Here is a 22,175-nt window from a genome sequence, read left to right as displayed (position 1 = left end):
CATTCCTTTCCTCCAATATGAGTAAATTAATGATTGATTTGTGTGTTGCACACGTTTCGTTTTAAATGTATTTTACATTGTTCTTTCATTTCATACATTTTCATATGTCTTTTTATTGATAAAGCTTAAAGCAAATTTTCTATCGATCATACACCGTAAAAGTCTGGATATTTTAATATCACTTTAAACATATACGTTTTCGTCAGTTTAAAGGTAATTTGTCGTGCGTAATATGTTTCTCGTAAAACATTTCTGTAAGCACATGTGCCTTATATTCGGTGTGGAGGCAATGTTGTGGTTAAGAATGCAATACCGTCATAGGACGTAGAACACAATGACTAGAAATTGCCTTGCCAGACGCAGTAGGAACATTGTGTTATTGGATAGTTTGAGAGCATTCTGCCCAGGGTCATGTCTGAGTGAAACAACAATCTAATCTAGAGTAATTAAATAGTCACGTACATCTGTTAGGTTACTGGAACTTTATGTAAAAACCTTAATCCTAGAAGTGTTACTGAAATGTTCTGGTTTTTTTGGTAATCAAATCACATAATATTATATCGAACTGAAGTATTCTTGGAATGGTTTCAAATGATCAAAGTTTTAATATTTCAGTAATACAGTAAGAACTTTGCTAATTTTAAAATAATGAAACTATACAATTTATTTTCAAGAAAGAGACAACATTTTACATTGTTACACTGAATAAAGGGCATACTAAAATTACCAACAAATTAAGTACCATGCCAATTTGACGATCTGTGTTGCTCTTAGTGACCTGATTTTAGACATAAGGTGCCGCAAACCAAACGAGGATATGTAATTTGTAACAGAATGTGTGCTCATTTGTTATTTTCTTTAATTTTGTCGAGTTCATTTTTCTTAATTCATCGTTACTATGGTATGTTTTTTTACGTTTACGGTTTATAATCGGTTGTCTTCGGATAAAACGCACGTAATGCTTCGTATGAAAAGAAGTGTATAAAATATATTCACTTGTTGTCTCTGTCCGAACGTGTAGTGTAAGAGACATATTTTCTTTAAATGACATAAATATACAATATAATGGACGTACTTCTAACATGTTGCTTACAACAAATTTCATGAAATTACTACTAATTTAAATGTTATTCATCTGTTTGAGAACCTATATTGGACTTTTAATGTCTCTCGTGAACAGACTCATGTCACCTTTTGCAAAATTATTATCATTCGTGTGGAACTAAATTCCGTAGTTTTTCGGAAATAGGTCGATCCACGAATTTAAGATCCGACAAAATTTCATTTCGTCTGTAAAAATGTTCTTTGTGTCAAAACGTCTCAGTGTCGTGCGCGCGAAAATAAGTGAATTAACAGTAACCATCTTTGTTTTAATTGATCCCGAGGGTTATATATAGTTTTATGGTCTTCCGTAATGAAAAACAAATGCAATTATCTATTAATCAACAAACTCGTAAAATGCATGTATCGTACTAGAGACACTCTAATGACTTTGAGTAGAACTTTTTCGAAAATCTAGGATGCTCCAAATATACCAATGTATCAATTTTTCATACCAGTAATGGGAAAAGTGTCAGATTTTATAAATCTTTTCTTGTGGTATATATTGAAATATGTAGAAAGTTCAGAAGTTCATTTGTCCTATAATTTGTCAATGTTTTTGCGATAAGATAAATGAAAAGAAACAATCAAAGAATTTCTGCCACTTACGGACATAATCGAAAAGGTCAAAATCTTACAGTTAATTACTTTGTTGTAAATTATTTTAAGAAGTTGCGTATTTATCTATACTTTAACAACCAACTGCGGAGCAAGTTCATATACATTATACATAACTCAAGAGAACGATTAGAGAGATATTGTAACAAATTAAAAAAAGTTAAAATATTTGCTACACGAAATCGTGTAAGTACGTTTTTTTGTATACTTGGATTTGCTTTCAACAATACATTAATTACGACATTTTTTACGCTTAACAAGTCCATTATATCCATTACAAAATTATACCGGAGACAAATTTGTGTTTGGTTTGCCAAATTGATACACATTCCAGTTTCATACCAAATGCCACAAGTTCGGCAATTATTTCTGATAAGAAAGAACGTTTCCGCGTTTATCATTTATTTATTTAATTACAGTCTTATAAAACCATATTATTAAATACATCTGTTTCTGGAATTCCATGAAACAAATGTTCACTAGGTGATATAAATAATTCAACGAATGCTTTGGTATATTTTTGGTGTTATTTATTTAAATTTGTTTGGTTAGTTCTTCGGTTTAAAGAAAAACACTGTCAATGTCATATGGCGACTTTAACTGAAGCTGATGGAGGAAAACCTCTAGAGTCCTATAATGCACTTATTCAGAGTCGAACCATCGATTTACTGTAAGCTAGCAGGACAGCTTACTTACACGAAAGACCAAAATTCCTTGTGTGATTCGAACCAACAACGACACTTAGCATTTAGCAAATGGTTTAAAGTCAAAGGCCTAAACAAATCGGTCAATTCTATTAAGAAGCAACACAAACTACATTTCGAATACGATATAACGTGAGATATTCTAATCTAATCTAAGAAACTAGAAATATTGCATTTTGGATAACTTATTATTGGAGAATATTCTATTCTTCTATTTGAAGTTTTGTGTTTTTAGTATCTTTTGTAAGCAAGGTTTTCCTTTTGTTTCAATACATGCATGTATTTTGGTTTTGTTTTCTGTTTGGGTCTTATTTTTTAAGTCATACTTTTATTACACTACCTGCAAAGCTTTTCTGCTAACTTGTTATGCTGCTAAGCACATAAATATGACGTCAATATGATGTCGTGTTACTTTCAAGCAACAACACATAATATTCAACAATACTTGTATGACACATTGTCGTATGTATTTGAACTGTAGGATAAGCTATAATTATTTGAACTCTATATGAAATGTCAAATCTATATCCAGACACAATTTTTACAGGACAAAAAGAATAAGAAGTTGCATTCCACATCATCCAACTACGGAGAGTCAGAGAAAGGTCTCATTCAATATATCAAGAACGCGTCTTATGATTCTTTTAAAAGGCGTGGTAGTCATGAGGTAGTTAGATAATGAAATCAACATTGGTTTCAGCTTTGACGCACATCTCTAGCTTTTACTCATGCTTGCTATGGACTTTCATATTAATCTTCTTTCAGCTAACTTGTAACAAACATAAACTTTTTCACAAAATATCACATTTCAAATCAACGTTTTGTATTTATATGTTTATGGATATACATATAATTATAAATGCAATTGTTGTCCTAGAAACTATTTCTTATATTGATTACTAATATATTTAACATAATAATTTTTAAGTAGCGCTACGATAACACAATCCGTGATGTCGGGTGTCATCTATTTAGAAGTTGGGCATTTGTATGTTCAGTTCTTTCATTCATTGTTTTGCCGATGGATTATGGCAATTGTGGTGAAATGTGATAGAAAAAGCGGAAATGTTTCGGACAACTAGAAATTTAACCCGTTTACTAACACTGTTATAATAATTAGTTTGGCTATTATAATTATTACCGTGTTTGTTTATATCAACATTGTATAATATATGTCATTAAAAAGATGTTTCACAGGTAATATGGCCCACTTTAGATTGGTATCACGCCTACTACAAAATACTCTTCCTTTCCTTACTATATGTTTAGTTGTCACATTGTGGCTAGATAAATCCTATATTAGGCTACTACCAGAATATATTGAGCAAGATTAACATTTAATGTGGCTGAGCATGGTAGGCTCAACAGCGTTTTTATAGTTTGTCCTAGATATATGACGACGAGGAAGGTAGTCAGCCTAATATTATTGTAATTTTGTAATTTGGTATTGGCCTAATATGGGATATACGGTCATATTACCTGCTAAAACATTAAGAAAGCAATCAATTAAAATTAAACCACTTCAGCGACAATGATATATAATTTGTCAGCAGCCATGAATATAAGTAGTTAAAAAAAATTGACGAGATAAATAAAACCACATATATAAACGGTTATTTGTTAATATAATCCAAGCCTTTATCCCTATAACTAGTTCATGATACTGCAAACTTCTTTTCTGTAAAATAATAAATTACTTTAAATAATAAAAGCCGCCTAGTACATATTATTATGGAAAGCGATGTTTCAAATGTGTTGTATTATAAAAACCAATTTATTATACTGCACATTTCAATTATCTATCAGTATGCGATTAAATCGATTGAAAATTATTCAAGAAACTAAGACGCTATGATAAAAAAAAATCTTGCTAGATATAGCTTCAAATGTTTTTACACGTAGCTAACTTACTATCTACCTTCAAGATCGAGGTACGTCGTTTATTAGTATAAACATACAGCTTATCCGTTTCTTATCTGGAATAGTACTTAGTATATTTTTTCTCTTACAGTAAACATTAATTTTTAACACGACATCGTATTATAAGAGTGTTTAAAATATATACAATAAGTTTTAAAAGATTATTAATACACTAAATGATATCTTATTAGAGACCAAAGCATTCTCATGATTCAAATTCTTTCCATCCATAGTAACTTCTAAACTTAGTTTGAAGGATGCCTTTAAATCCATGCATAGTGTTTACAACGTCTATACCTTCTGTATGTATTCATGCTTCACGTAGATTCATGTCTGAAACTATTCTTATTATTGCGTTTTGCACTGAAACCATTCTTATTATTGCGTTTTGCACAAATGGTGGCGGGGAGCTTATGATATAATAATGTTTCTTAAAAATAAAAGAAAAAGGGATGTGGTTTATAAATCAATATTTATGAAATGCTTTAAAAGAAAGGTAATTAAGAATTTGAATTATTCTAAACACAAATTATCTTATATCTTAAATTTCAAATACTCAACTGTAGTTTATATTCTGCATTTTCATTTATTAACTTTTATCTTTCTATCAACTTTTTCTATTATGATTTTCATACACTTTAATTTTGAGTTCTGACAAAATCTTTTGTTTAATATAATTTTTTACTTTCTTCTTTCATTATTTTATTTCAATAAATGGTAACACACATGAGTTTGTATTAGCACATACCTTTTTGTTTATAGGGATAGTATATTTTCAGAAGCCATGTACTAACACATATCAAAACTGAAAGTCATACTTCTGATATTAAAAATTGTTTTGTTGTTGTTGTTGTTTTTCAGATGGAAGACGCCCCATTCCAAGACAGTCGTACTGGCTCAGAAGAAGACTTTCTAGAATACGACGATGATGACCCAGTGTTTAACTGTGATGCCTGTAAAAGAAGAAGACGGTTGACGGGAATAGAGAAAGCTTTAATTGCTTTCGGTGTAGTTTGTGTTATAATTATCATCGCACTTGCTGCTCATATTGGCAAAAAGAAAGACGTTAAAGGTAAATCTAAAGAGAGATAAACGTTAAAGAAAAAAATTTTTTTTTATTTCTTATAAAGGTGATCAATAATGAAAACTGGTTAAAATTATTGTTATTTTTTAGTTGTTTTTTCTTTGTCGAATGTTCTTATAACATCTTAAACAATAACGTGAAAAAATGTATTTGACACGATAACTTTTTTAAGAGAATAATTGAGAATAAAATTGGGACAACATATATTTTTAATTATGGCTAATTAATTTATTTTTTAATTGATTTATTAATTGATTGATTGATTGATTGATGTTCTAGTTCCTGAAAAATGTGAGAGCGCAGGTTGTTTAAAGGCAGCAAGTTCGTTATTAGGAGCAATGGATCCTACAGCAGATCCGTGTGAAGATTTTCACCAGTATGCGTGCGGTGGTTGGCTCAAAGAAACACCTATACCACCGGGATACCGGGTATGGGATAGGTTTCAAGAGTTAGCGTATAAAAATATGTATATGTTAAAGGACTTTATAGGTAAGTGCTTAGTCAAATTATTAGCTTGTAAAACATCGTTTGTTCAATTTTTTCTAATGTTCTGCTTAAAAAGCGCACAATTTCGTTCAAAGATATTGTGTACCTGGAATTCATTCACACGATAAGTTAATTATTAAAACAAAAAACACCCCACAAACAACAAATCACGTCGTAATCGAATGTTATGCAGCTTGTATTGTTTATTTCGTAAGAAAAGGAATGGGTACTGTTACATAAACAATGGTTACATGACGATTTACACGCACCAGATATAAATTAATAATGTTTAAATGTGTTTCGTATCTTTTCTTTCAGAATCTCACACATTACACAGTCCAGCACAAGAGAAAGTTCGTATATTTCATAAAAGTTGTATGGCCGAAAGCAAAGTTGGTCGGCAAAAAACTCTGAATGACTTTAAAGGTCTGCTGGCTAACATATCAAAAGATGGTCAGGTTTTCAATCTGATGAATACGTTATCAGAAGTTCATAAACTCAACACATGGCCATTATTCCAAATAATGGTTGGACCAGATGAGCGTAATCCAGTCCATAATATTATAAAGGTATTCTTCTGTTCTGAACAAGATATGAAAACCATTCAAAAGTTAAGACTAATGAATACTGAAAAACGTGAAGAGTAACTTTAAGAAAAGGAATGTTTAAAGTGATGTCCATTCCGAGAGCGCTTACGTTTGTTGTAAAATGTAAAACATACTTTATTTTAATAATTGTTATTGTTATATAAATTGCATTATTTTATTCTAATCTATTACATGAATTATTTTATGTTGTTCATTATTGTTATTATTTTTCTTATCATTATTTTTATTATTATATAGATACATGTTTAATGACTGTATTACAGATTGAAGCGGCAAGCTCGCCATTTCCTTACGGTATTTTCAAATCGGAAGAAAAGAAGTTGTTACATCAGAGGAGCGCTAACAACACTGCCGAAACAGAAACAAGGTTTGTGATTTAGTCAATGATTTAAAATATTTCGCATGTAGAACAAAACTTGCAACAATGATTTAAGCTATATTGTGCTACATGTTCATATTTTTACCTATTTGAAATCTTAAATTATTGTCAATATGGGTTAATGATAAAGAATAATTACAAAATTGAATGTTACATATTTTTAATATAACAAATAATACATGAAAACAATATATTACAGCGGAAACGATACAGACACTTCAGGACCAAGTTCTGTCGCACCAAATCTAACTACAACGACGAATGGGACAGAAAATAACAATAACGAGACAATTACAGAAGCGCCAACACCAAGAACAACAACAAAACTTCCACATATAAAACATACCCACCCTCATCCTGTACACAACCTGTCAGATGTATGTATAAACTGATTACTGCTTTTCACATAGCCAAGCCAACACATGTCCTATTAATGTGAAAGGTATTATATGAAAAAGTGTCAATTTATAGGTTATGCTACAGTGATTAAGAAATGTGCATTTAATGTATTGTCAAAAAAAATCCTATTTTCTTCCAACATTTTACAAAATAATATAAGCTTATAAATGTGACATTGCCATTAAACGTATCACTGATGCAACGGACAGTTCATTATCCTAACCCGTCGAAAATCAGCTTTCGTTGCACTCAATCCTACCACTCAAAGTATGATAATCAATGATCCCGACGAACTTCAAAATGTAACAACTCTGCGATGAAGAAGCACTGTGCAACTTTGTACAGATGTCACACAGCACTGTACATATTGTTTTGAGAAAGGGGCTTACCATTTTACTATGTTAATATTCTTAAGCCTGTAAATTGATGGTAATGCTAGTTCCTATTTGATACACATCAATAAAACATTCTTTAACGTTACAGTTGGTAAAAGATTATCTGAAGGAAACGTCACTGTTGCTGCAAACTCTATGGGACAAGCAGAAAGAGGAAGCAGACAACTTGGCTGAAATGCTTCTTGTTTTGGAGAAAAAGCTGTCCCTTGTAAGTTGCTCTTTTACTGAAAATAAATTATGAATGAAACAACCAACAAGGTAGCTTAGTTCATTGTTTTTCTCTAAAAAGTAGGGCATCTTTCTAACTGCGTTCTCCTTTTATTATTTTTATCCATTTAAGGTGAAAAATAATAACAAACAATGAACATAGAAAAGCGATATTTGAGTTTTAAGATTTTTCTCAAATAGCTGAATTTGTAATATAAATTAAATTATTGACAACTAAATTCCGAACTTGTAGAATTTTATTTACGATGTGCTCATGCGCTATCTGCGAAACACGCCATATATAAGTATATGTTTGCTCTTTTGTTCAGGCACATGACATAGATCTTCATATTCATAACCGAACACAGGCTTACAATGCGATGAAAGTGAAAACCCTGCAAACCAAATGTGGCAACATGGTATGAAAATTACAAACACGCATGTTAGTTTTAAGATTTAAATTAATGAAATAAATTTGAAATTGAAAATACTGCAAAACAGATGTTGAAACATGATATGAAAAAATAAATGTTTCACAGTCACGTTTTTTTTGATAACAGTTTATAAAACGATTTGAATCTTAGACTTATGAAATGTGTTTTTTCCAGTGATTTTACCCAAGGAATAACTTACTGTTTTAAACGCCTTATGGTAAATATATTTGTTTCTTTGTATAACTTACCCAAAATTTTTACGTAACTATTTTATAAGTTTATTTCTGAGAACTTAACAACGTCCCGATTCTATTATAAACACGTTTTCACTGGCTGCTTGCATATTCTTAAGATAATATTTTCATTCTGAAACATAGATTCCATGGGCAAACTATTTAAATGGAATTGTCGGATCTCCATCCAAACGCATAGCAGATCAAACAGAAGTAATTGTCTTACACGAGAATGCGTTATTAGAGGTGTGCGTTATTGTAAATGAGTACAAACAAAACAAAACTTTAACTGGGTAAGCTTTGACTATCTTATGACGTTATTTATTAGTTCGATATCATTTAAATGATGAAGCAAAGCATAATAGTAGCATATAAAGGCTACCGTTACCTTAGTCTGCTATTATCGTGCGGCTAGTATATACAAAGATAAACCAGTACATCATAGGCGTCTAATCATGTTCTTTAATATTTGCTATTCCGTTATTTATGATTATATCAATTTCTCAACCAATTAGGAAGTTTTGATCTAATTGAAGGACACAATTTATTTGATCTTTGCATGATAAGGAGAACTTTTAATCACACAATTTTAAAGTAAATATATAGTATACTTTCGTAATTTTTCGGCTGCGCTTAATAAAAATTATTAACTGTTATTTAATCATAAGGAGTGTCTTTTTCAGAATCCTCTCACAGTACATTGCACTGAGTATTGCAAGATCTATGTTTAAATACTTTGACTTAAGCACATTTGACCCTGAAGTGGACCAAGCTACAGGTAATTCTTTTTAGTTCTTTAATTGTTTTTAAAGATGTGTAAAATATATAAAGCGATAAAGGTGTTGTTTTATGGAAACAATTGTTTCATGACAACTCAATAAATTGATTTTCTAAATTGTACTTTGTGTTCATATGATATCTTATAAGTGTACAGTACATATACTGAATACATTAAAAAGCGATATAACAGTTATCAATCAATATCTAATAGTCTATACTTGTTAGTTTTACAAAATTGCATTACATCTAAGGTTATATGGCATCCACATTGGCGGATGTATTGTGCCATGATTTTTATGCATGTTATTTAATGAGTTTTAATTTGCAATTCAAATTATTTATGTTTGTGATTGATCATTTATATTATCCCATTTTTGTCCGAATCTTTTTTTCTCATGTCCATGTCTTGATATTTTAACTTTATATTTAAATGTTTTAGATGTAGACATGGAAGGCGAGCATTGGAGAAGATGTACATTTTATACAAACAAGGCAATGGGATTAGCCACCGGTGCTATATACGTGAATGCAACGTCTATAGATAAATCGATGTCCAGGGTAATTGTCATACACTTGTCATTTACTATTATATTGCACTTATGTTATATTGTTGTTTGACCTTGATTTAGAAAGATTTACTTAATATTTCATAGCACAATTGTTTGCATTATTTACCCCTAAAACACTTTCTGTAACACGTGAATGCTCATTTCTATACTTATAAATATATTGCCTACATAACTGACTATTTATAAGTTAAGATAAACTAAACGGAAACAAGTTTAAAAGTTAAACTTTGTTTGTTTTATGTTTCATAATTTTAGAAATTAAAAAGAACCCGACATACTTATATATTAGGACAGTCATCCATGCTTTATCTCAATGTATATTAATGCTTCACAATATATTGTTGCTATTTATACTCAAAATTATAAGTTTCTGTCTTTATATGTAGGTTAGCTTTATAACTAGCATACTTGTAATCGCAATGAACGTGATAGCGTATATATTAACTTTTATATAAATGCACATAGTGTTCTCCTTTATATAAACACACATGCACAAACTTTATAACTGACGCTAGCACTTTCCTGTTGTAAATCTATTTCTTCAACTATGTAGGATGTAGACCGTGTTGAAAAGGTTTGTATGTAGGGCATATCATCTGCAGACACAACATTTTATACACCAGTAGTGTCATTTGAATATGTTTACCAAGTTAATATTGTTGGATTATTTCGTCAGTATATGATGTCTACTTACATAAATATTAAACTATATCAAAGACATGGATGCTTTGAAAATTGAAGCGATACATCTAGAAATCAAATGGTGTTTCAGATTGACACTACTGGTCGTGTAGTATGAATACTATCCAGTGTAAAACTATACAGAACAAAAACCTGATCTTAATGATAAATTGAATTATTTGATCTATTCACGCTTGCTTTCATAATCGTTTTCCTCTCTTTTATTTGCTAGTATAAGCTTTTAGACCCGTATACAGTTACCTTAAAAAGGAAAGCTTTTTTGCATTTATATTGTAAAAACATGGCTAGATAGCTGTAGTGACATGCTATAGAAATCTTGACAAGTTATTTTACAAAGGTTAGCACGTATGCAAATGGTTGAACGGATAATGGCTTTTTGTTTGAAGTTTCTGTTTTCAGTGATAAAAGGTATTATAATGAATACGGGTTTAAAGGTGATATGCCTTATTTTGTATTAACGACTCCTTATCCCAAAGCAATACAACAAATTTTTAAATCAGAACATATAAAATGAAATTTCCTCAAAGCAGCAAACATATACAGACGGAATTTCAAAAGCTCTAGAAATCAACCTCAGGTGAACGGAAAAAAAATCATTGATGACAATGACGAAGTATATGTTTATTTTATTCATAATTAAAACCTGTATTTCCATTTCCAGTTAATGCATATTGATTCGATGCATAATTCATTACTTGACAATTAAGGTTATTTCTATAACGCATTCATAAAAGGTTATTGCATTTTATTCATTTCCGTTCTGTTTCACATTGATATGCTGTAATAATAATACCTTTTTATTATTTATTTAAACATAAATATTTTTTGTTTTGTATTATCAAACAACGCAATTGTCATTATATCTTTTTCTTCATGATATTATAGATAAAAGTTTTGGTTGACTATGTTAAAAAGGCATTTAAAGAATACCTTTTACGAAAGATCTGGATGGACTCTACAACGAAACAACATGCTTCTGCGAAGGTAAATGTTTTGTTCGATTCTTAACAACAATTACCTTTAATGATCTGATGACATGGAAACAAATTATTTTATAGCCAGTCATGTTATGTTTTGTTTCCATAGGATTGATGTGGGTAATAATATTGCTGTTTACGGTTTTTGAAAATATTATATCAATTGAATTATCTCATCTGCTTGTTTAATAATGTGATAATTGTGATAGTTTATTCCAATGATTGGGAAACAAAAGTGATACCTAGTTTATTCTTTTTCCTTTTGGGTGAAAATAGTAATATGTTGCTAATTTTTATTATTATATAAATTTATTTCTTTTATTTTAGATTGATGAAATGATTGAGAAAGTCAGTTATCCGTCCTTTATTTTAAATACTACATTCCTCGACCAGTTTTATGAGCAGGTTAGATTGTTTTTTTATTATTTTACTTTCATTTGATAGTTGAAATTATTTCCGAATGTAATTGATCAATATTTCATCCGTACCAAAAACCTATGGCACAGCTTGTATGATATATAATATTCAGACATAATTTAAGTGATTCACCGGTATTATTTGATCTCAGGAGAGTAATAAAAGAAAACTGTATACGCCTGAGAGACAAAAATGAAATTATTTGCTCCATTTATAATGTTATACACGAGCGAATCATAACGAATTTACTATATAATGTAAATGTTATTAATTAATTGCTATGACTTCACAACGCTTTAACATTTGATTGAAAATAAGACCAATATTTTGATAAAATCATACTTTGATTGTCTGAAGAATTTCAACATATAATATGAAATATTATATTACAAATAGAGCGTACTATAAAATATTATTTTACATTATACTAAGTTTCGTTACAAAAGATAAAAAGTTTTATTTTATTTTGTAGTTTTCTGTTGGCTCGGACTGGTTTAGAAACTTGCTCAATTGGAGAACATTCACCATACAGAACATGATAAACGACTTAAATGAAAGTTTTGACAGACACAACAGGTATAAAACATGGTTAACATTTGTAAAGAACATAGACAAAATTCAGTTGTTATCATATGAGCTGCGTCACGACGAAACCAACATAGTGCGTTTACGACCAGCATGGATCCTGATCAGACTTCGCGGATGCGCAGGCTGGTCTGGATCCATGCTGGTCGCAAACGCACTATGTTGGTTTTGTCGTGACGCGGCTCATATGTTTAAAGCACTGGAAAAAAATAATTATCCGTCTGTTAAACTAAATTATATTACCACTTTTACAAGTTGTTTATACGATAGATTAATGGGATTGTTTTGAATACATCGAGTATCTAAATCTCAAACATAACATAAACACATGTACATGCTGTACTTTACTTAACGTTTTAAAAGAACATTACAATAACTTTTGGAGACTATTTCGTGTTTTTGAAAAAATATTCTGTTCAAAGCAATGACATATTTCGAAATTATCATTGCAGTTGGCTGAATCCACCTGTGACTGTTGAATCAGATTACTCGCCAGTCCGTAATGATATAATCTTCCCCATAGCCTTATTTCATCTACCAATATTTAGCAATGAAGGGCCCAGGTAAGTGACAGTTTACATATGAATCTAGTTTAACATAACATAACGTGTGTGTACTATACCTATATCTCAATAAACTATTTGAGTCTATTCTACGAGAACTGTCATTATCGTTTTTGTATCTAATTTATATAATAAAGAAGAAGTTTTATTTATATTTGTAATTAGCTCAATCTTTGGACTTCAAAAAATATATTAAAGATTTTCACACACTTTCTTGTTTTAGTGCCTTAAATTTTGGTGCGATCGGGTCGTTGATTGGTCACGAAATAACTCATGCTTTTGACATACAAGGTTTGTATAATCATATTTCATCACGAAACTTACACTTTCTGGTGCATTGGAAGATCTGCGATTTGTGATAGTATGTTGTAATAGAGGTATAACAACAAATCATGAAAGAACTATACATGAAATGTTTTGGCAATTCAGATATCACATATATTTTTATAGCAGATTATAACTTGTTCTGGAACAAAATATTATAATCCATCATATAAATGTTCAAATTACATCACTGAAAATATCAACATTAAGAGCTTGTAATAGTTTTTAAGGATACGGTAAATTTATGTTGTTTTTAACAATATTTGGAATACTTTTTGAAAAATGCCCAGCGTAGACCATTCAACATTCATACAATAATTATTTTTGTTTAATATATGCTCATGTGTTTGTTTCTGTAAATTGAGTCGTTTTTATTATTAATTACATGCTAATTACTTCGAATGCAGTCTAAAGATTTATTCCTGTTGATAATATTGATAACAGGATAATAACTTGGAATATTTATCTCAGAAAATTGCCTTGCTGATTACACCTTAGTTACTTCTTACTTAATAGCTTATGAGAGTGTTTATTACTAAAACTTCAAGTTCGTTAAGGTGAACTATATTTCTTTCTGTAAAGTTTTCTAAACACACACAGGAAGAAAAACAAACTTGTTACAGATGTCATTTTGTGTATAAATGTATAATTCAGGAAGACAGTATGACGGCAAAGGTGTCCTCAGAGACTGGTGGGATCCTCTTACTGCCAAACAGTTTAATGTAACTACTCACTGTATGAAAGACCAGTATGATCATTTCAAGATCAACAATCATACAGTAAGTATGCAGACAATTTTTAATATTTAAGGTGTTTTTCTATTTATTATGTATTTTAATACATTTCAATCAGTGAAATATAAGTCAGATTTCTTTGTGGCACTGAGTAAACAGAAGAATTGTTGTTCCAGTTAATTTTATGGAATAAAGGTATAGCAAAGTTAAAATTAGGGTGTATTAAGATAAAGACTTGACAGATATTTTTTAATAAGATGCCTTCAATCCGTTACAACCGGTTTAAATGCCAAATTACAGATTACTTGAAGTGGAGTATGTCTGTATTATTTTCCATTCGAAATTAGAGTTTTCTGGCGGTCTTGTAAAAAAAGGACTCTTAGTCGAATATATATTTCACATTTTCTACAAACAATGTCGATGTTTCCAGAGACTGCAGAACCGCAATTTTTAATAATGATGGCAGCATGTTGATTTATTTTAATGAAATTATAGGCGTTGGCTTGTGGCTTAAATTGAACATGGTTTCTTTTACATGTAAAAGTTTCAGCTTCCAGCCGAAATATAGTAGTCACTGCGATATTTGGCAATTTTACTTATCCTGGACTCTTTTAAAAATTTTCTTGTAAAATGCGTTTTGTTACAGTTTTGTTAAAGTAAAATGACTGATGCAGCTCCTTGGCGGTAATGAAATATGATGGGTTATGTTTGTTCGGAAGCATTTTGAACATATTAAGTGATTTTTATCTGTTACACAGTAAAGGTTTTAAATGTTGACTGCAATATCTAAATAAATTTTAATAATTTTAAAGTTAATTTACGTTTTGGCTACGAAAATTATTATAAAATATCATATCCAATTTATGTCATAATTATTTACTATAATTATTTCAGATAAATGGGGAGCAAACGCTAGAGGAAAATATTGCTGATAATGGCGGACTACGAGCCGCAAATATTGTAAGTGAGCCTTTATTTTAGAAACACCACTCCTTTTAGAACTTTAACCATATTGTAAATAATTTGTCGTGATAAACTATTACTGAAACTTCTTTTAATAGCTTGCTTTAGTAGCAGACTAATAAATGTAAATGTACGCTAAATTATAACATCATGTTTTCATTTTACAGGCATATGAATTATGGTTAAACGAACACGGAACTGAAGAACCAATTCCAGGTGTTACACTAACTAATCGACAAATATTCTATGTCAGCTTTGCTCAGGTAACTAGAAACTTGTATTGCAGATCATCAGCTCTTAGAACAAAACACAGTTAAATATCTGACTAGTAATTTTTAGTAAAAAAAAATTTGGGTAGAAATATTTTAAGATAATGATAATCAATGCATATTCCCATCGATCTATTTCAGTTATATTGCTCAAAATGGACAGATTCTGGGATCGAAGACTTTTTGTTGTGGGATACCCATAGTCCTGGGCCATATAGGTTAGTATGAATTAGTGTAATAATTTAGCTATTTGTATTTAAAACATTAACGTGGAAACATGTTATTACATTATGCAAGTTTTAAAACATAAACGATCAATTGTAAATATTTTTGCAACTTTCATTGAATATATAAAACAATATAGTATTTGCTAGGTTGAACATAGTGAGGGGCTATGTGACCTAAACACTGCTTTCTCTTGCTGGTCTTTTTGGTCATACTTTGAAATAATCTTTTCACTATATTATAATTCAAATATACAAGTGTACCTGTTAAATCAATGCTTACATAAAGTTCTATTATTTGCAGAATTGAAGGTGCCTTGTCGAATTCACTAGCATTCCAGGAAGTGTTCAAGTGCTCTTATATTTCACAATACAATCCAGCAACCAAATGTGAAGTTTGGTAGTTTGCATCAAAAGTCAACTCAAAGAAGACTGCTTCGCTAGCGTTTGCTATTTAAGTTGCTGCTTGTATATACAAATAATGCAAAAAGTCTTTTGACATCTACTAGATAGATAAAATATAAGATAATCAAAGTTGCAAGAAATCAACTGTTATCAAATAGATGTTTGTATAGTAATAAATTGATTAGGATCTGGTGTTGGTGAAAAGGACAATATGTAAATACTTTGACATACTAACAACGGTTAGCCTTTTTTGTTTTCAATGTGATATATTTGCAAGGAAATGGCGTTATTCTCTACAATAAACATTGCTTTTCAAAGCTTCTGTAGAGAAAATTGAGGAGTCTTTTGTGATATTTACTCCGACCTTTTCGTGATCAAAGTATAGCTTTCAGTTGATGTAGATGGAGGTGAGATTATACTTTGCCCTGTGAAGTTTTTGTGTTCTTAATTTGCAGTTGCGAATATTTTTTATTTAAAACAATAGAGTAACTTCAAGGACAAGTGTATGTTATGTTAGTGTTTATTGTTTGTATTTTATGTTAAGACATCCAATTTATGTTTATTATAAGCTGTGAATGCTTATTAATTTAAGACTATGAAGAATGAACAAAGACAACTGGATATTAAGTTGAACTATTTTGAATGTGAGCAAAGGTTTGATGTGTAATTGATACATGATGAGTAATTGATACTTGACGTTTTGCTTTTGCCTGGATAAGCAATCTATAAAAAGAGGTTCAGTTAAATTTAAAATTTGTGAATCCTTTTAAAACTGTTTAGTTTATGTTTTCTAATTTATTTTTTGCCATGCTTTGCTTTATTGCTAGTTAAACAGATCAGTTACATACAATCATTTACATGACAAAAGAATTAAGATCAGGAGTGATCAACAAACCTTAAAACAAAATTAACTTTAAACCCAATGTTGTTTTGTAAGATTAATAACATATTTTATTTACTTGAAAATTTGACATTTTGTAAGCATTGATATGAATGGGAATATAATTCTTGGACTGGTTTTTATCAATCTAATATATTTTTAGCTATGTTGGTCATATTTTGTAAACCAAACAATACGTTTCCGGGTGAAAGGATAAAGTGCAATGCGCGGATTAAAAAAATAATTAAAGAGAGAAAATCTTTAAACACAGATAAAAAACTTCACTGAATTTACACGTTTAGATTTATTTTGTCTTGTAAAATGCGTAAATGCGTCTTTAAATTGATTGGCCGAGTGATTCGACTTCACACCACTCACCAATTGTCGTTGTTGGTTCGAATCCCGCCAGGACTGGGATATTTTTATGTGAGGAAGCTATTGAGCTAGCTTACAGACGCCTGTGGTTCTACTTGGATGCTAATTCGTACCCAAAATATTGCATAGAAGGGCACCCAAGGCCTTCCTTCACAAGTAAAGCTAAAAAGTTGCCATTTTAACATTACAGTGTACGTGCAACATCAAACCAAATAACAAAAATAGTAATTGCGTAGATTTAAAATAAAATACAGTGTAAAAAATCTTTTAATCTTAAATGTCAATGAGCTTATTAAGTTTTCTAGTTTACAGTTGCTATCGTGTTCTGACTTTGTCTCTCCGCTGCCGTTTCTATATATAGATGTTAATTGTCTGATAATTAGCAAAACATTGGATTCATTATGCAACGTTTCAAGTCCATTAAAATATTGAATCTTTCTGTTTTGCTATGATTTTTTTTAAATGTATCTGTATATTTTTATTAAGGTATCTTATGCTTTGCTTTTCTTTTAGTTAGAAGAATCGATGAAAAGATAAGAAAAAATTTTGGACAAACATATCTGTTTTCGTTTTATTTTCTAGATGTGAAAAGAGTTGATATCAAAAGGATTATATACCATGAATACAAAATGGCAATGTTATTGATATCTTTATGATGTATTTGGTTGACTAAATTGTTATTGTTGTCTGTTTATTATGACTGTGTAAATAACTGAGTTTATCTTTAAAGAAAGTACTTCCAGAGTTTTATCATATCATGCATTCTTATATATTTTTGCAATAAAGATTCTTGATAAAGATTGTGGTCATGTCATATATTATTTCTTATACAAACACATCTGTCAATATTTGATCTTTTACCTATTTCTGCCTAATAAGAAGGTCAATATTAGAACATGACTGACTGCTAATTTTTAATTGTTTGTCTACAGTGTTTAATGTATTACCATTCACCATTTTTAAACGCAGAGTATATTGGACAAACAGTATGCGCATACGAAATGTAGTACAATTACTGCGCAAGGTAGACACTAATAAGAAATAGAGAAAACAGAAGCAGAAAACAAATTTAAACAGCTACATTATGTTGTTTTGCTACCTCCCCTAAATTAAATCATCAGCTTTTCTTATAAGCGTTTAACTTATACATAACAGGAACTTTGCACAACTACTCCAAAAAAGGATGTAAAATGCCAAAGCATAATTTACTGTTACAGTATATTTAGTACGGAAAGCCTCAAATAAGAGCTATCATTATATTACCATAACAAATATCCAATGCTGTATTCTACGAGCTAACAATATCCTTGTGGTCGTGTTACATTACATTTGTATTGAGTATATATACGAGGGGTGATCCAAAAATTCGTGGACACCCTGTATAAAACAAAAAGTAATAAAGCAAATCACGTGTAATTCTAGTATCTTATTAAGTGAGCATATGTCGGCAAATTCTCAAAATATTGTAAAGATTGTACAAGAATTAACGATTCTGCACCAGTTTATATGCATAGACATGACAAAATGCGGCGCAGCTCACGACGTCACAAACGACGTTATGCCATCATAGGAAGTAATCTACGTTACCGTTTTGCCTTATAACTTTTCAAAGTACGGTATTCCCCTTAAACCCGCACACATTTTTCATGGCGGCGGACCCAGTCTCTAAATGTACTCGCATACCATTCCTGGCTGAATGATGACAGTATGCATTGGGTGGCTCCTCTCAACTCGTCCATTGCATAGATTGTTGTTTTGATTCAGGATCAAAGAAAAATAGCCATGTCTCGTCAACAGTGACAATGCGATCTAAATACTGTTGACCCTCTTTCTGAAAACGTTGCAAGAAATTTTTTGACGCCTGAACTCGTTGTTGTTTTTCATCCGCTGACAGCAGTCGACATCGAGCACTCAAACGACGCATTTCTAGCTCTTCAGTTACAATTCTCTGAACAGTTCCATACGATAAATTTAAAGAATCACTGATCTGCCTTAAACTTATCCGTCTGTCTTCATTAATCTTCGCACGCACACTTTCAACAGTTTCTTTGCCTCTTACCTCGACAGGTCGACCAGTCCGCAAATCATCCCCAACACTTTCCCTTCCATCCAAAAATCGTCGATGCCACTTATAAATTAGAGAACGACACACTGACGGTTTATTTGTCACACTTTCGATCATTGTTTTTGTCTCCCCTGGCATCTTTCCAAGATTTACACAGAACTGTATAACTGTCCGAAGTTTTGCTGGATCCGGGACGTCCATTTTTGTATTTTCTGATCGAAGATCAGTGAAATACAAAGCGGACATTCAATCTCTGACACAGAATTTCACGACAGACCTAACAACAAGTAGTTCTCAAAACAGCTTAAAACTAGCAATCTAAAAGAAAGAAATATTTTTATTTTGTTACAAGTATCTAACAAATTACAACGCATTCAAAGTTTAAAAGTAGCGTTGGCTTATAGAATTGTCAATAAATTTACGCGGATGAATATGATTTTAATCAATGAAAATGCTATTTTTAGCGATGTCGATTACCGAATACTACACAAATAAATCTGACTGCCGGGTAGTGGAATATATAGATTCTACATGTCGAACTGTTTAGGCGAGAAGATTTTTGCTAAATTATTTACTTCAATTTTAAACAACAAGTTTATCCTGAACAAAATACCTCGAAATTAATAAGGATTACAAACCCGAAAAGCAATGGAAGTTCTAAATTTAGAATGACTTGATTTTAACCAGGCATTGTTTGTGCTGCAGAGGTAACGCGCCCGTTTCGTGAGACAAGTTTAAATCCCAGTCAAAGCATTTTTTTTTTAAAATTCTTTTTTAAGTGTCTTTGTTTAAGAAATAGACATGATATGCAAGGATAAAGTGTGGCTGTCATAAAAAATGAACATAAATGACTTTTTGATGCAACTCTAGTTATGCAAAATTCCGTATGTATCAAACTCTGGTGCCTTGCAAGATGAATTATAGTACATAAAAATAAACTAATACAGGAAAATACATACAGATATACAGTACGATTTAGATTACAAAGATTAGAAAATACCACAGAGCTTGCAGCCCTTTGATTGATAAAGCTGTTTTAGCACCTCTTCTTTAAAGCACGAGCGTAAAATATCCGCAACTTCAAAATGTCTTCTGATATTGACAGAATGACGTCATACACATCAAAACAACGTTATTATAACGTTTCCCGCAATTTTCTTTGTTTGCACAGGTTTAACATGTGTTTAAATGAGATGAAAACGTTTACACCACAGAGATAAAATAAGCTGAGCCGCGATTTTGATACTTAATGTTTTGATGTTGTCATATATAGATAAAAAATGCAATTGGTGTTTTAAAATTTGGTCAATTTATTAAAAAAAGCATTGATTAATAATATCCAAAGAGTTCACCTCGGTAGGAATTCACGTTATGGAGATACACACATTGTCCACGAATTTTTGGATCACCCCTCGTATAAAGAAACGAACATACCAGTGTATTAGACATTTTATTCTGTTATTGATCTGGTGAATATGTATCGATACTTTTTTGGTCATCAATGGTCGAAATTAAATCTTATTTAATATTAAAACTGATTGGATGCTACATGCTTTGCAGCTATTCTGAAATATCTTATAAAATCAGACACGTTATTGCAATAATCTGCGGAAAAATACACCAAGGGTCGCTAATTCCCGATCGAACCGTTTACAACCGGGTTGAGGTTTTCCTAATCCTCTGTCAACGATTGGTCTCATTTACTAGTACACTTGAATACTTAGTGAAAACACGAGTTCTACTACTTCAACAAAAACGATATTACGGCGGTTGACGTTCCATAGTTGACAAATAACATTTTACCTTAGCATAGATTTTTCTACTGATCTAGATAATTTGATAAAAAATATTTATTGAAAATAGATTTAAATGAGATTGGTCATGAAATGAAATAATAAATAAATTCAAAAGATACGTCACAATTTCGCATTTTTACAACACGATGCAAAATGTCATAAAAATAGTGTTTACGAAGATTTCAGCAGCATTTTACTTTACAAAAGTGTTTATTCTTAATATAATGTAAACAATCGGTTAGGAGAAAGTTGGACCACGGTAAAAACTATGTAATCAATTTTGACTCCTTGGACATTCTATTAGACTTGGTCTCATATTTCGATCCAATGAGTTCTAACAAAGTTTCAATGTAGTCAATGACGTATGAATAGGAACACGGTAAATGGTGTCTGCAAAAATATTATTATTGCAAACCGAGTCTTCAATTTTATTGTAATTTTGCTGTGACTAACGAGGGAGCACTTTGTTTTCAGATTGTTATACTTCACAACAGCAGGTGTCAAATGCCGTGTGGTAGCTGTAAAAAGTTGCCCCGTACTTCACTTCAGTGTTGTAATATTAATTTGGTCCTTCGGGATCGATCATTAATGCCAGCACTATTAAGTGTTGAAAATTGAGTACCCCTCAAATCGGTGCTAGGGGGAGTGGATGATTGTTGCACTTATTCATTATCTCTTATATACAGACTCAATCAAACCGAGTCTGCAATTTTCATGTAATTTTGTTGTGATAAATGCTTCCGAGTGATCACTTTGTTTCCATATTTTTGCATAAGCCTATGTGAGATAAGATTTTCCAGCACCGCCATTTTTAGAACATTTATGGATTTCTACATTAGTGAATTCTATTATTCAATCTTATTAGTATTTATGACATATCTTTTTTTTGTATCATTACATAGAATATATGAAGACGAATATATTCAATAAACAGAGGGCTTTCCTTTCCTAGAAACTTTTTAATTAATGACAGAGAAAC

The 22,175-nt window shown here is 30.9% G+C and overlaps 1 protein-coding gene across 16 annotated transcripts in view; it reads left to right on the top strand.

The window, feature by feature from the left end:
• LOC132722256 (endothelin-converting enzyme homolog) overlaps positions 1 to 18,137 on the top strand; it is a 138,208-nt gene extending 120,071 nt beyond the window's left edge. For 8 of the 16 annotated variants that reach the window (XM_060706711.1, XM_060706720.1, XM_060706718.1 and 5 more), the window contains 22 exons: positions 2,971 to 3,090; positions 5,205 to 5,415; positions 5,707 to 5,916; positions 6,232 to 6,482; positions 6,785 to 6,888; positions 7,100 to 7,277; positions 7,783 to 7,902; positions 8,231 to 8,320; positions 8,713 to 8,861; positions 9,252 to 9,346; positions 9,788 to 9,906; positions 10,471 to 10,491; positions 11,505 to 11,603; positions 11,924 to 12,001; positions 12,486 to 12,589; positions 13,051 to 13,161; positions 13,385 to 13,452; positions 14,140 to 14,264; positions 15,114 to 15,179; positions 15,350 to 15,445; positions 15,593 to 15,669; positions 15,980 to 18,137. In XM_060706711.1, the coding sequence (XP_060562694.1) occupies positions 2,971 to 3,090; positions 5,205 to 5,415; positions 5,707 to 5,916; positions 6,232 to 6,482; positions 6,785 to 6,888; positions 7,100 to 7,277; positions 7,783 to 7,902; positions 8,231 to 8,320; positions 8,713 to 8,861; positions 9,252 to 9,346; positions 9,788 to 9,906; positions 10,471 to 10,491; positions 11,505 to 11,603; positions 11,924 to 12,001; positions 12,486 to 12,589; positions 13,051 to 13,161; positions 13,385 to 13,452; positions 14,140 to 14,264; positions 15,114 to 15,179; positions 15,350 to 15,445; positions 15,593 to 15,669; positions 15,980 to 16,079 (2,592 nt within the window). In that variant the 3' untranslated portion in view covers positions 16,080 to 18,137. Of the gene's footprint in view, positions 1 to 2,970; positions 3,091 to 4,688; positions 4,840 to 5,204; positions 5,416 to 5,706; positions 5,917 to 6,231; positions 6,483 to 6,784; positions 6,889 to 7,099; positions 7,278 to 7,782; positions 7,903 to 8,230; positions 8,321 to 8,712; positions 8,862 to 9,251; positions 9,347 to 9,787; positions 9,907 to 10,470; positions 10,492 to 11,504; positions 11,604 to 11,923; positions 12,002 to 12,485; positions 12,590 to 13,050; positions 13,162 to 13,384; positions 13,453 to 14,139; positions 14,265 to 15,113; positions 15,180 to 15,349; positions 15,446 to 15,592; positions 15,670 to 15,979 lie in introns of those variants that run through there. The other 8 variants (XM_060706721.1, XM_060706726.1, XM_060706722.1 and 5 more) reach the window with 3 other exon arrangements.
• Positions 18,138 to 22,175: the final 4,038 nt, after the last annotated feature.

This window comes from Ruditapes philippinarum, unplaced genomic scaffold (genome assembly GCF_026571515.1).
Source record: "Ruditapes philippinarum isolate M1 unplaced genomic scaffold, ASM2657151v2 ctg620_1_1_1_1, whole genome shotgun sequence".
Taxonomy (NCBI): Eukaryota; Metazoa; Mollusca; class Bivalvia; order Venerida; family Veneridae; genus Ruditapes; species Ruditapes philippinarum.
The sequence above is the reverse complement of the archived record's forward strand: the minus strand, read 5'-3'. Positions and strand labels throughout refer to the sequence as shown.